Source organism: Typopeltis vanoorti, chromosome 21, assembly GCF_054136105.1.
Source record: "Typopeltis vanoorti isolate ZY-2024b chromosome 21, IOZ_Tvanoo_1.0, whole genome shotgun sequence".
Classification (NCBI taxonomy): domain Eukaryota; kingdom Metazoa; phylum Arthropoda; class Arachnida; order Uropygi; family Thelyphonidae; genus Typopeltis; species Typopeltis vanoorti.
In genome coordinates this window covers 95,581,190-95,597,229 of record NC_143569.1, presented here as the reverse complement: position 1 = coordinate 95,597,229, position 16,040 = coordinate 95,581,190, and the positions used below count along the sequence as shown (strand labels likewise).

The 16,040-nt window shown below is 35.0% G+C and overlaps 1 protein-coding gene across 1 annotated transcript in view; it reads left to right on the top strand.

Annotated features, from left to right (window-relative positions):
- The first annotated feature begins 567 nt into the window (after positions 1–567).
- Positions 568–16,040, top strand: part of udt (protein undicht) — a 226,866-nt gene continuing 211,393 nt past the window's right edge. The window contains exons 1-3 of the mRNA XM_090411198.1: positions 568–592; positions 685–871; positions 12,180–12,241. Of these exons, the coding sequence (XP_090267324.1) occupies positions 568–592; positions 685–871; positions 12,180–12,241 (274 nt within the window). The remainder of the gene's footprint in view (positions 593–684; positions 872–12,179; positions 12,242–16,040) is intronic.

Below are 16,040 nucleotides of genomic sequence, written 5' to 3'. Positions count from 1 at the left end.
GGTAATGAATTAAAGAAAATGTCTAGTGAATGAATGAATGAATGGATGGATGGCTGTTTCATATTACTAAAAACTTTGATGGTATGCAGTGTTCTATAATAACATAGTAACCCAAGCATAATTTTAGACCAACACTATACAATATAAAAAAAGTTTACAATATAAACTTTCTCAAACATTATTCACTTTGCTATCGGAAGTAAAAGTGAACTTCACAAATTAAAAATTCGTATCACTTCTTGCCAGCATATACACGGTCGTAAAAGTGCTTCTTAGAAGTTGTGTAGTTGGAATCAGAAAGTTTCCTCCTGTTCCATCAAATTCAATCATTACAAACTAAGAAATACTGCATATTCATCTTCCATCATTTGAAGAGATGGAATAGAGTGGAAGGGTAGTTAGTTTCATGTTATGTGTATTCATGTTCTATCATGTCTGCATTGCAGGTGGTTGATTAATTATTTAAATAATTTGGTACCCCTCCCCCACTCTAAAGACCAAACTTGGAACTATTTTGCAAGTAACTTTAGATTGCCTGTAAGCAAGGTGGTGGTGGTCTCACAGGTAATGGAATTCATCTACCACCTGAAGTGTAATTATCTCAAAAATTTAGATTTTTTTGTATACATAAGATTTTGTAACAGATATTTTATGGTATAAATTATTGCATTTTGTTTTTCTAAGGTACTTCCAGAGTGGAAGAACGGTGGCCTTGTCGTCTGCCTCAGAATATCCAGGGAGAATGGTTTTCAAGAGAAGCTGGTGTAAATAATTACATAACTATTGATAGTGATTCTATGACTGGAAGAGGAAGGTGCCTTCAGATGTTTATTACAAATAATGTAAACATCACAATTCTTTTTAAAGATGGGTATGTTCCAATGTTTTAGTAGAGAAATTCTCTCTGTGTGTGTGTGTGTGTGTGTGTTGATACCAGATGTTTCGTGTGAAGTGCATCAAAGCTTGAACTATTTTACAAGTTAAAAGTAGCTTGCTCAATCTAGTTATGTGTAGTCAGTACTGTGATCAGATTGATAATTAAATAATTTTTTAAGACAGTTATTCTTGAAAAGTTGGAAAACTGTGCACATAAGCATTATTGGTGAGCTTAATTAAATAAATCAGGAATCTCATCTTAGAGAATAGTCTTTATCCTGCACGTAAAGATTTTTATAAACAGCCATGCCAATTCATATTATAACTGCTTCAGTGAATAGCATAGATTCTGCCTCACTCACTCCTGTTTGGAGGAGTGAGCAGCATCTCTGTTATCTCAATAACCATATCAATGTATAGTTCACACCTATAGCTATTTAGTGAATAGTACATGATTCTGAACTCTATGCTGGCCTTACTAGTTTTAGCTGTCCTTAGCTCAGTATATAGCAAGGTCAAATAATTGAATTGCTTGTATAATATTTTTTCTTATTCCTTCTGTATGATAAGGAATATGTTAATTTCAATAAACATCAAAAGTTTTATTATATACAGTGTTGAAATGAGTATTGTGACATTATATTTCAGAGAATCCTAAATGCATATTTAGGATTCTCTGATTTAGTTGTTTGCCCATTATGGTCCTAATTACAGTTTCTGCTCTTTTAGAGGCATACTTCACTAGGTCATTATAATATGAGTTAGGTATTTTGGATCATTCCTTTCAACATGACTGCTAATCTATTTACTGTTGCTAGATGCTGGTCTTGCTTGAACCTGATATTCCATTTCTTCCCAGAGGTGTTCTGTTGAGTTGATATCCAGACTCTCATAGACTGCTTTTTTTTTTTTTTTCACATCTTCAACCATGTTTTATTATTACTTGCAGTGCATGATGGTGCATTGTTGTATTAAAAGAGACATGGGTCTGTTCTGTAAAACTGTCAGTGTTGGAAGTATTGCATTATTCAGAAATATTGCATATCCACTGGCATTCATCTTACCAGGCAGTATACCCAAAGGGACTGAGTCTGTACCAAGAGAAACATCTCCAGACCATTATACCTCCATGAAACCAAGTTGTATAAGAGGGTGCAGTATTCTGAAAAAAAGGTAAGAAAGTGATGAGTGGATAATGTGGGGTTCTCATATGACTATTCTTTAATTTATGTATTATTGATATAGTTAAAGGTATGAGAATAGATATTTAGTTGCTTGCTCTTGATGCTCAGCAATATAGAAAGTTCTCATGTGATGATGTTGCAAGAAGATTTGAATTGGTTTGTGCATTGGGTTGAAGAAGAGGAATATCACTTTCAATGTTGCAAAAATGGAATGTGGTTTATTATATTGGAGGAACTTTGGTTCAAGAAGTGGCAAGAGATCTGGGGGATCTTCATGAATAGGGAAGTTCAGGAAACACTTTACAAAAGTTGTAAGGGTCACAGAAAATTTGCTGCTATAATACAAAGAACCCTGACAGGTATGGAGATAGTTCCATTGCATAAGGTACGAATAAGGCTCATTTGGATGGTTCTGCACAGATCGTCACTTGGCTATATGAGTGATAAGGAAACATGGAAAGGAATGCAGAGACAAATAATTAAGACTGTCTCAGAACTTGGGAATGTTGAGTATGAAGACAGATTAAGGGAATTTAGTGTGCAGAGCTTTGTAGATAGGGTAGGAGAGGGTAGTATGATTGAGAGACATCTATCCAATACAGATACAGAAGAATAAGGAAGTGAAAAGATTTTTTGCATGGCAGGTAGTGAATGAGCAGAATGTATTAGTGGGTGGCAAATGCTCCAACACTGAATGTCTTGAAGGCATGGTAATAGTTGTAGTCTGTGAGTGCTTGACCTCCCACAATGATAAACCACAGATAAGTCCTGATGTTCTTTATCCTAGTTTAGTTACTTGATGTTGATTGCCATTAGAGCAGGAATGCACATTCACATTAAAGCAGTTTAATTAAAAGTAGAAATTAGATACAAATGTTTCAGTTTGTTTCTTAAACCATCATTGTGTGAACAAATGAATAGTAAGTGCATAGAAAGAGCACTAGATTAAAAATTGTTGTACTATTAGTCCATCACTGGGTGTACAAGGATTTGGACAATGAAGAATTTCAGCACTTTCTTTGAAAAACATATTTAAATTTGTAGTACTTCTATATAGAAACTTAGCATTATCCCAAAAGGATCTTATAGCTAGTGTTATCAATTCTGCAAAGCCAGGTTTATAATACTTATTTAGCTCAATATAGGAATGATATTCAAAAATATGTTTAATGATGGCATGACCAGTTTGCGTGGAATAGGATAAATTACAGTTACAAGAAATTTAATATACTCAAGGTAGCAATGGCAGTTATACTTCATTTTTTAGAGAGGGTAAAAGAAACTTGATTTGGTTAATGGGTTTGTATGTGACTGAAAGATATACTTTAGTATATGAGCAACATGTTTAGAGGTTTTCTGAATATAAGGAATTAATATCCTAGTCATCTCTTTTTGTAGAATCTGGAGAAAAAAGTTTATAATATTTGGATTATAGCCATTCAAAGAAGAGATTTTCTTGATGAAAAGAGATTTCTTGTTGAAAAGATGCTGTTGAGCAGGTTGTGTGTGTGTGCTCTTTATAGTAACAATTCAGTAATACCATATTTTGGGAAAGGATGGCGAGCTGATATCTGATGGATATTATTATTGTTATTATTATTACTCAAGACCCCATGGAGTCAAAGACTCAATGGAGTCTTGGGTAATCTCTAGGAGGTCCAATATATATATCAATCAGAATAAGTACTTTTACAACAGACAGAAGTGATGAGTGAACTGTTCGTTTTAGGCAATTCACTGCAAGTAGATTTATATTAATAAACAAGTTTTAACTTATAGATGTTTTTTTATTAAAACTCCTCTGACATATTTCACTGTTTATATGGCTGACAGCATCTTCAGGAAGCTATTTAACACAAGCAAAAAACAACAAAAAAATCAAATTTTTCTCAACAGCCATTATTTCTCTAAATTGAAAGACTCGAATGATAGTTTAATCACATGCATCATTAAGCATATTATGTGTAAACTGTGGTGGCATAGAGATCTTGAATATTTTATATATTAAGGACTTCCAGACTTCATGAAGGGTCTGTCCTTGGTTTCTATTTAGTGTGCCTTTTTTAGCAAATGACCCTGGAAGACTCTTTGAACAATCTAAGTTATTCACTTCTTAGTCACCATACAATGTCTTGTAAGAATGTGTGCTGCTACTCTGCTTTTTTTTCTTTCCCTTTTGTTTTCAACATCACTTACATGTTCTTTTTCACATCACATATTTCTAAACTTCTCCTGGTTTTGACCTATGTACTCCTTTCCAAGTATACCTTCTTTGTACACTTGGAAGGGTGTACAAGAAGGGTATACTGTAGGATTTTGGAAGGATGTGCTGAAGTTGATTGTTTTAACTTGGGCTATTTTTCTTGATATGTTGCCAACATACGGTAAGGATACTGTGACATAATTAATTTCTAGGTTATAACAAGATAATTGATCAGAAAATTAGTTTAGTAACTGTTTTTTTGAGTTGTCATTTTGGATGGACTAATTAAATAGTATATGATGTTCTTCTTTTCTTTTAATTTCATAATTTTTGATAATGCGTAATTTTTGTTGAAGGTGATTCAACAAGGGCAGACATCTATATGCATATAGGTGCCTGCCCTTGTGGGTTTGTTTCCTATAAACTTCTAACGATAATCCTCCAGCAATGTTTTTGTTGATAAGGATATTGAGGAATGGTAATTTTCCATTTCTTTTCTACTTCTAATGTGAATTTGATTTTTGGATGGCAATTATTCAGGAAATGTACAAAATTCTCAAGGTCTTTCTGGGTATGTTTCCAAATAAGGATATCATGTGCTATAGCTTCTTTCTTTAATTTTTTCAGAACACATTTTTGCTGCAAATGTGTTCATCCTGACCCAGAACTAAGACAAGTGATATTTGCAGCAAAAAAAAAAAATAATAATAATGACATTTCTACCTCATATGTCAGTTGTGAGAATAAGTGCTGAAGAAAGATTAACATCTTTTGTAACCTGTCTTCTACATTTTGGAGTAGACAAATGTTCGCTGCTCTGCTTATATTGAACACTTATCAAGCCAAGTCCACCACGAGGCTTTTTGAACTGCAGTTGAAAAATTTTTTAACATCATCTATTCTTTAATCTTTAACATAAAGCAAATGAATCACCTTTGTCACTTGGACATTAGCAACTGTTTTTACTATATTCAACCAAAACAAAATCCTTGCCAGACCATCAAATGGGCAGATACTATTTGTCCATGGTGGTAATAAAATTGGTACAGCACTTACAGGCTGCCATACATCCCTTTGGTTTGTGAATAAAAGCATTTTTTCAATGCTTTAGACAGCAGGGAAGACAATATTACATGGAAGCCATTAAAAAGCTACCACACCACCATGGCATAGCTGCATTCCATCATGCAGCTTCTTGTGAATATTAATTAAACATTTGGTGTGTTGAATTATAAAGTTACGTATCCTTTCCTTCAGGGCCGTTGGCCACTGTTAAAAAACTAATACCCCATTATGCCTGTTCTCCCAGAATATATGGCATTCCCAAGATACACAAACATAACGTTCTGCTTCGGCCATTTGAGGATATAGACATCCCTAATTATCACCTGGCCAAGAAATTAGCACCAACACTCAAGGATTTGGTAGGTCATTTCCCCCTCCTATATAAAGAATACACAACACTTCATAAACAAAATTAAAAGCATAACACTTGACTGAGATGATTTGTTAGTCATTTTTGTCATTTCTGCCCTTTTCACGAGTGTCTCAATCAGTGGCACATTTTTTCTCTTACAGAACAAATTTCCACCCTACATTACAGCTTTCTTTGCCTACATACTACGTTCTGGTTGCTTCATTATTATTATTACGGGTATCTCCATGGAGTCAGTAGACTCATCGCGGGAGACCCAAGCTAGCAAAACAATATCTGTCATATCTCTTCTTGAATTCATTTACAGATGAAGAGCTCACAACAAAGTCAGGCAATGAATTCCACTCATTCACCACCCTCCAGGCAAAAAACCTTGTTCTGACACCTTTGTTAACCACACTCTTCTTTAATTTCCAGAGATGACCTCTTGTTCTTCCATCACTATCACACAGCTGAAACATTTCCCCTGCATCAATCCTATAAAAACCTTTTAGTAATTTGAATGTTTCTATCATATCCCCTCTTCTTCGCCTATCAACCAATCTCTGCAATCCACAAGCTCTCAATCTATCAATGTAGGGAGCATTTTTTATATCACTCACCAACTTGGTCACTCTTCTCTGAACCCTCTCCACAGCCTCCTCATCTCCAAGGAATCCAGGTGACCAGACCTGAGCACAGTAATCCAAATGTGGAAGTATCAATGCTTTATAAAGGGGAATAATAACCTCTTTATCTCTGGATGTCAGTGTGTTCCTCAACAACCAAGTAATCCTATGTGCAATCTTGGACACCTTAGCAATGTGTCCTCTGAACTTCATCTCCTTATCTACCAATACCCCTAAGTCCCTAGCCTCATCAATCTCTTGGAGTACCTTTTCATCTATGTAGTACACAGCTGGTAATCTTTTAATCCCAAAATGCAAGACTTTACACTTTTCCACATTGAACTGACATCCATTTTCTTTTGCCCATTTTACCAGCTTATTTAAATCCTCCTGCAAACTTTCAACATCAGCTTGATTTTTTATTGCACTACACAACTTTGCATCATCAGCAAACAACTGAATATCTCCCTTTAAGCCGTTTCCTATATCATTTATATACAAATTAAACAACATTGGCCCAAGCACAGAGCCCCGAGGCACACCACTGGTCACCTGCCTCATTCTGGACTCGGCTCCTCCATACACCACCTTATGGTATCTCTCCCTGAGCCATTCTCCTATCCATATCACCAATTTAATATCCATTCCCATCTGCTCCAATTTGCGTAACAGTGTTCTATGGGGTATCCTGTCAAAAGCCTTAGCAAAATCCAGAAGTACCACTGTGTAGCCAGTTCCTTTGTCCAACTCTGATGTTATTCTATTATGGATAGTTAATAGATTGCTAAGGCAGGATCTACCTTTAACAAAACCATGTTGGCCTCTATAGAGTATCATATCCTGATCCACCCATTCTTGAATTTTGTCTTTAACCAACTTTTCCAATACTTTTACCACTACTCCTGAGATGGTGATTGGTCTGTAATTCAATACTGCAGTTTTAGAGCCACCCTTATGCAAAGGAACCACTTTGCCTAACTTCCACTCCCTAGGGACCATACCAGAGTTCAAACTTAAATTAAATATCCAGGTAAGAGGGGTTGACAATTCATTTGCACATTCACGCAACACCCGAGCTGATATTCCATCTAAGCCTACCGCAGTGTTTGCATTTAAGTTTCGCAATATATTTAATACCTCTGATTTTTTAGCTTCAATTCTCACATTAGGTATTGCTATAGGTATAGAGATATCCTCACTTGGGTGATAGACTTTTGAGAAGTGATCACTCAGTAACTCGACTATTACATCTGATTTTGTCACCTCAATACCATCAGCACCCACTAAGGTTATCCTTCCGAAGTCATTCTTCCTCTTACTTGCCACATAGCGGAAGAACTCTTTGGGATTACCCTTGATCTCTTTGGCTAAGGTCTTCTCATAATCTGATTTAGCTTTTCTTACTATGCTGGTAACCTTCCTAGCTTGAGCCTTGTACTGCTCATGGGTGTCCTGATTGCCCTTCTCCTTGTAAATTCTCCATAACATTTTCTTTTTTTGTAGTTCAAGCTTGATACTACTGCTCATCCATCTAATGCCTGCCTTGTTTGACCTCCTAACCATGGGGACACAATCTGATATTGCTTTCCTCAGATACCCGCTGATTTTATCCCAAGCACTGCTAACATCTTTCCCTTGCAATATGTTCTGCCATGGGATGGCTGCAAGCTCACTCCGAAGCTTGTTATAATTGCCTAACCTGTAGTTTCGTACATACCCCTTCTTAATAGAAAAATCCACAGATTTTGCAACCTCCCAAGTCAATACCACATGATCGCTTTCACCAACTGGAGGTAACGAGGTCACCTTACTTATGCATATAACCTCTGAACCAATAACCAGGTCCAACACTCTCACACCACGTGTCCCTTCAGTTACGTGCTGTTTCAAGTAATTATCTCGTAGCAGATGTATGAACTCCATTTCCTTTTTGCTACGTGATATTTCCTCCTTCCAATTGATATCACCATAATTAAAATCCCCCATAATAATCACTAAGCCTTCACTCATTGCACTAAGTTGCTGATGCATGAATTCAATATCTCCCCCTGTACTCCCTGGCCTATAGCAGCATCCAATTGTATATTTGGTTGCGTTGGTCACTATTTCGCACCAGACTGCCTCAAATGAACTCTCATTCACGTCTATCATCATGATATACTACTTTCTTTGGCTGCAACACATCAGCTATCATCAACAGTACTCCTCCTCCTGTTCTATCTTCTCTATCCTCCCTGAAAATACTGTACCCATCACATTCAATTCCAGTGACCACATCTTCTGCTGACAGCCAAGTTTCACTAATGCCTACAACTTTTGGTGAGATTTCACTGACTAATGCCAAAAATTCTTCTCTCTTATTTCTAATGCTTCTAGCATTGGTATACAAAAATTGCAGATTCCCTCTAGATCTTGTACCGGCTTTAGAACTGATATATAAGTCACTAACTACCGTAGTCCTATGCCGATTTTTTTCCCCTCTCTTCTGCAATTTATTCTGCCTATAAGGATCAATAAATACACAATCAGTGCTAAAGTTTCTCTCTCTTACACTCAACCTTTTCAATATTAGTTTCCCTGCCCAATAACTTCAACCTGTTCAGAAAACAATAACTTCTTCAATCTCTTATGTCCTTCCATGTTAAGATGCAGTCCATCTCTAGCATACAACTGCCTTTTTCCTTCAAACACACTCCAAACATCAACAAACTCCAGACCTCTTTTTCTGCACATTCTTGCAATCATATCATTCATTATCATTGCTCGTCTACTTAACTCGTAATTGTCAAAACGAGGCAGCACACACACTATTCTCCCATTGACACTTTTCCTCTTCACAATATCTAATAATGTTCTTAAATCTTTTCCTACCCGATTTATACTACCTCTCAGGTCATTCGTACCCACCATAACTATCATCTTGTCTGTTTCATGCCCTCTCTTTATTGCTAAAGCCACTCTTTCTATTGTACCATCAGCCAAGCACTCCTCATGCATACCACTCTCATATCCTTAATCATAGAATCACCATATATTTTACCACTATTAACTTCATTCAAGTTCACACTCATGGACTCATTCTCTACACTATTCAGCATGACTCTCCCAGCTTCATTACTCAACTCTCTATTACTTACCCCCCCACTCTCACTACATCTCATTTCTTCTTGGCCACTTGTGGTTTTATTATGTTGATTCCCAATCACTCCCATACTATTTATTACTGAATCATTCACCAAAGACTCACCCATATGTAATCCTGTTCTAGTTACTTCAGCTAAAGTAATCTCTATAGTCCTAATTTCTCTGTTTAACACATTAAACTCAGCTTTAACTTCCAGTATCTCCTTACCGATCACTTCCATTTCCTCATGAAGAAGATGAAGGTCATTTTTCATTTTCATAAACTCCCGCCGAAGTTCTTCCGCTACGGTCCCGATGTCAGCTTCCATTCCTAAACGCTCCAGCCTATCCCGACACTTCTCACATACGTCGACATTTTCTTTCTTTTCATTTTGCCAGACCGACCACAGATCCTTCACATTTTTCGGTGCATACATGTAGCAGTTTCCGCAACGCATCCATTGCGAAAAATCTAATGCTGAGCCAGCCTTTCGTGTAGTAGTAGAAGTCCTGCGCGCCGCTGACGTACGTTTCTTGTTGGACGCCATCTTTACACGTTGATATAGTGATACAAACGGCAGTGAAAACACAATATATACACCACAGTTCTAAACAATAATACCACTGAAGGACACTTGTTTCTAACCGATGCACAATTTTAGCACAATTTGTGACAAAAAGCCACACTATATTTAACTTTAAAAACACGTTTTCTAGACTAGCTAAACTCGACCGCCACATTTACCAAGGATCATATAGCAAAATAATTTTTACCTACAAAAAGAAGGTACGGTCATGGACTCACCACTATCCCCCCCATTACTAACTTTAATATGGAAGCTTTTGAGCAACGTGCTCTAGATTCCTTTACTTTAAAACTTACAGTTTGGCTTAGATATGTTGATGATGTTTTCATTATCTGGCCACACAGCTGCCAAATGTTAAACGCATTCCTTAGCCATCTGAATAAACAACATGAGTGTATACAATATACTATTGAAATTGAAAATCAGAAACCACTTCTTCCTTTCCTGGATAGAATGGTCACATGTCTTCCCTTAGGCAGTCTTTCCTTTATCTTTTACTGCAAGCCTATACATACTGGTCAATATATACATGCTAACTCATATCACCACCCTTCTCAAAAACTTGGAGTCATTAGCACCCTCAAAAACATAGCTATAACAATTTGCTCTAATGAACAAGCTCCTGAATAAGAATAACAAACTATTAGCAATACATTTCTAAATAATGGCTATAGTAAAAATACTATTAATAAAATTCTTCAGAAAAAGTGGAGTTGTTCAAAGAACACTAATGAAATACTCCAGTGAAGTGTTCATTGAACAACTCCACTATGTCCTCTGCATCAGTCACTCCATTCCCATTTTCATCCCACAATGTCATTCTTCCACAATCATTTCTCCTCCTATTAGCCACATAGCTAAAAAAAAATTCCTTTGGATTTTCTTCGGATCTTAAGGCCAATCTCTTCTCATACTCCAGTTTCACATTGGGTTTCCTGGAATGTGGATGGAGAGGATTCATTGGCATGGGACCAAAACGATGACTAGTTTATATGGAGTGTTGGCGCTCCCTGAGATGGTAGACTGAAGTTTGTGGATTACAAAGTTTATCTAATAGGCAGAAAAGAGATATAACAAACATATAAGTTAACCACGCTACCAGCTAGGACGTATATATATGTCCACATTACCATGGATGCGAAGTGCATATTAAAATTGTAATACCATTGAATATTACATTGAAATTTATGATGGATATGAAGCTTTTGAGGATGCGTTTGATCATTAATGGCATGTAAGGTGGTTAAAGAGATTTTATGCAGTAGATGCTAAAGAAATTTTCCAGTACATGTGGATAGCAAAGGCATAAGGATAAGATTTTTGTTTGAAGTGTGGGAAATGAGTGGAATAGTTTCCAGAGATAATCTTGATTGTTTCGTTGAACAGCTTTAAGGAGCAATATGATAAGCATGTCAATAATAGTTATTGTTGCCCACCTATGATGAGTTTTTGAACTGGAGCTGCCTGTATAATAATAATAATAATGTTTGAGTTTCTGAGTGTTCTGGATTTTTCTTGGCATGTTATCTTTTTGTTATATCCTCTTCCATATAAGAAATCAATGGGTATTAGATCAGCTGAATATGGAAGGACTTCACTCACGCTTTCCTATCGATCCACATAGGCTAAGCATTGATCATGATGGCAGTTGGGAAAGTATCAGACTTGTATTCCAATAGGCATGTTGATTACCACAACTATTCATTTGGAAGTTGACTTAATCTAACTGCAAAATCTTTTCAACAAAGCATCACAGACCTATTTCCCATACATTCATTTATAATATAGCCATCATCTTTGCTTTACTTTGAAATATTCTGGTATATAATCAGCTTTAACATACTGGTATACCTTTCATTGTTGCTGTTATGCATATGTTGTATTTTTTATATATGTTCATGTGCAATCATATCACTTCTGTATTAGCATTAGCTAATTAGTAGATAAACTAGTGACTTTGTTTTATGCATGCTGCACTTCCATTTTCCAAGTTCTAAAAACAGCAAACTTGAACAAAACTTTGTTCTTTTGACAATACAAACTCTCTGCTAGGTTTGTGTATTAAGTTTCATGTTTCAATCACTTTCTACTTAACAACTGAAAACAATAATATTCATATGTGTATTTGGAATATTTTTTTTAATATTTTTTTTTTTTACTCAGATCATGCTATTATGGTGTACGACTTTTTGTTAGGACAGTAAATGTTCTGGAAAAAATTCAAAGTGAGTATTTTTTCCCCCCTCGGTTTATAATTTAATTAAAATTATTTAAACAAAGAACAACTTTCAGAACATGTAACATTATTACTATTATTATTACGTCCTCCAAGGAGTCCAAAGGTTTATCGAGGGAGGACACCTACTCTACAACTCTCTGTCTGCACAACTCAATCCATCAACTACAGCAAACCGCATCATCTACACCAATGCCATCTACTGCCCACTACTACCACTAGTATTTTCACAGACAATCACAAACATCCATGGGTATGTGATTTGAACCTGAATCCTTTTGGTTGGAGAGTGGATACACTAACCACTTGGCCAACCAGTCCAGCAAAAAAGGACATCCACAAGCCAGCCAGGATTTAAATTATTATACTCTGTATATATATCCTTCACAACATTTTCTTTTATTATAGCTCATGCTTAATGTTACTATTCATCCATTTGACTCATACCCAATTTACCTCCCATATCACATTGTGCCCCAGAAGAAGGAAGAGAACAGGATAATATTGATTTTTATAATCGGCTACAAAACATATATAATAAAATAAATAAAAATTATTACATAATTTTAGCAGGAGACTCCAATGCAAGAATTGGAAACACAAAAATTAATAATAATATAGGAATACATGGGGAACACACCCTCTCAGGGGACCCTGTAACCCCTAGAGAGCGTGTCCCCTGGGTGGCGGATAGGGGGAGCCCACTGTGTGTTTGTGTGTATATATGGTGGGGGTGGTCCGAATATACTGAATAAGGACTCGTGGACCAACAGGGCCATAAGGGGCAATCATCTTGATTGTAAGGGAAGCAACACTCCCATGGACCCCTAGCTGAATCTATCCTCTCCTTCTACTTTGAGGAAGATCCACTTACTTTATTCTTTCCTATAAGGCCTTATCAGCCAACTCTTCGTATTGACCCTTATGCTATTAGAGTACTCGAGGGCCATGGGGTCTTTTCATTTCTGGCCTTACAACTGCCCTCTCTATAAACCTTACTATAATTCTTCTATAATCTACTCTTTCCCCTTCAATATACCCTATTTCTCATATGAGTTTAAATTCGGAAGAAGGCTAGTTCAGAAGCCTTAAGGTAGCAGCCCTGCCACTGAACTATTCCATCATCAGGCTAGTCCCCTGACATGGAGAAGATAATTCTACTTGTAAGCTGACAGAAAAAGATAATCAGATTGAATCTATGGAAAACGACCCTGGAATGAAAAAGGTCAAACAAAAATGGAAACGACAAAATATAATACACATAGTAAACTGGAATTAAGAGGAATAGCATATAAAGAAATAGAATTAGACCAACTATTAAATGAAAGAAATTTTAAAATAGCAGTGATCACTGAAACAAAAAAGAAATTAAAAGGAACCACAAAGATCGCAAATTTTAATGTGATATACAGTGGAGTCGACGAGACCAAAGAGCACAAGCAGGAGTCATGATTTGGAATCATAACTCCCTTTCAAAACAGTTAAAACATTATAAATTATGGAATGAAAAATAATAGAAGCTAGAATAAAAATAGATAGAGGCTATTTAACAATGATTGGTTTATATGCCCCAGAAGAAGGAAGAGAACAGGATAATATTGAATTTTATAATCAATTAGAAAAAATATATAATAAAATAAATAAAAATGATTACGTAATTAGCAGGAGACTTAAATGCAAGAATTGGAAACACGAAAATTAATAATAATATAGGAATACATGGAGAACACGCACTAAACAGAAATGGTAAAAAAAATTGACTTTGTAGTTTATAATAACCTAAAAATATTGAATTCCTTCTATAAACATAAAGACATACATAAATATACTTGGGCAGCAAGAGGATGGAAATCAATATTAGATTACTTCATATTAAATGAAAAGACATCAAAATTTTTACTAGATGTTAGAGTTCACAGAGGATATGAAATAAGCAGTGACCACTTCCTTGTTAAAATAAAATTAAGATTACCACCTAAATGGCTACAAGTAACAAGAACAGAAAGAAAAATTGAAACATTTGTTTATAAAACTAGATGTACAATGGCTATATGAACAAAGAATTAACCAATATCTAGATAAAATAAAACAAAATGAAGAAATAGAAATAAATAGCTTAATATAAAAATGATACTAAATGCAGCAGCAAATGAAAGCTTAGGAAAGACCAAAAGATTCAATAAAAGAAAAAACCTGAAGATCTAGGATGATACAATCAAAGAAATAATTAAAAAGAAAAAAGAAGCCTATCACAAATGGTTAAGCAGTAAAAGATTAGAAGATGAAATAGAATATAAAAGAATAAGAGCCATAGCTAAAAGAGAAGTCAGAAAAAGACATAGAGAATCATGGAATAAATTTGTTTCTAATTTAGAACATGATTTATATAAAATAAGACCCAATGTATATAAAATTTTGAAACACCTAAATGCAGATACCAAAGAAAACATAAAATTAAACACTGAATTAAAATTAGACGAATTTCTAAATTACTACACAGAACTGTGGACAGACAAATATTTTAAAAAAGACAACTGGCAAACAATTAATGAAAATGAAAAGGAAATAACTGAAGAAGAATTAGAAATCAGCCTGAAAGAAATAAGAAACGGAAAATCACCTGGAGAAGATAAGCTAGGTTCAGAACTATATAAATACGCAGGAACAAGATTCAAAAAAAGACTTATTATTTTTAAATAAAATTTACTCAATTGGTATCCCCCCAATAGGATGGAAAAAAGCAATTGTGATTCCTATCTTTAAGAAAGGTAATAGAGATGACCCTAAAAACTATAGAGGTATCAGTATACTAAATTCCTGTTACAAAATATATAGCAGAATCTTAAATAACAAACTAATGAAATATTCCGAAAACTTTATTCTAGAGGTACAGAATGGATTTAGAAAAGGACGATCATGTATAGACCCAGCCTTTTGCCTAAAATTAATAGTAGAGAAAAGAAGAGAATATAATTTAGAAACACATATTGCATTTATTGACTTTGAAAAAGCATTTGACAAAGTTAAAAGAAACATTATTTAACATATTAAAAGAAAGACAAATACCAAATAATATCCTAAAAGCTATCACAAGTATATATGAAAATAATCAAATACAATTAAGATTAAATGATGAGCTATCATATACGAGAGAGAGAAACCTAGGGGTCCGACAGGGATGTCCCCTCTCAGCAACTCTTTTTAATATCTACTTAAATGAAATAATAATAAAATGGAATAAAAAGTTACATCAGGGAATTAAACTTTCTCCTACAGTGAACTTAAACACTCTCCTCTTTGCTGACAACCAAATAATAATTACAAATTCTGAAGATAACTTACAGAAAGCTATTTTAAATCTAAATGAGATATCCATAGATTATGGTATGATAATATCAACGGAAAAATCAAAAACTATGGCCTTTAAAGGACAAGATCCAGCAAGAACTAAAATAGTATTAGTTAACAAGATCTTAGAACAGGTAAATTCATTTAACTACCTAGAATGTATGATCACATATGAAAATGAAAAAGATATAAATGTAAAAATTGTAAAATATTTAAAAATAACAGAAAAACAAACAAAGATTAACAACAGCAGAAATGAAGTTTATGAGAAAAACTGCAAAGTATACCTTTTAGCCGTTTGTTTTTTAACTCTATATTTAAACCAAACCTAGTTCAAAAACAAACGGCTAAAAGTATACAATACATTAGCCCTACCAGTCTTATTGTATGGAAGCGAAATCTGGACAATAAAACAAAAAGACAAACAAAGATTAACAACA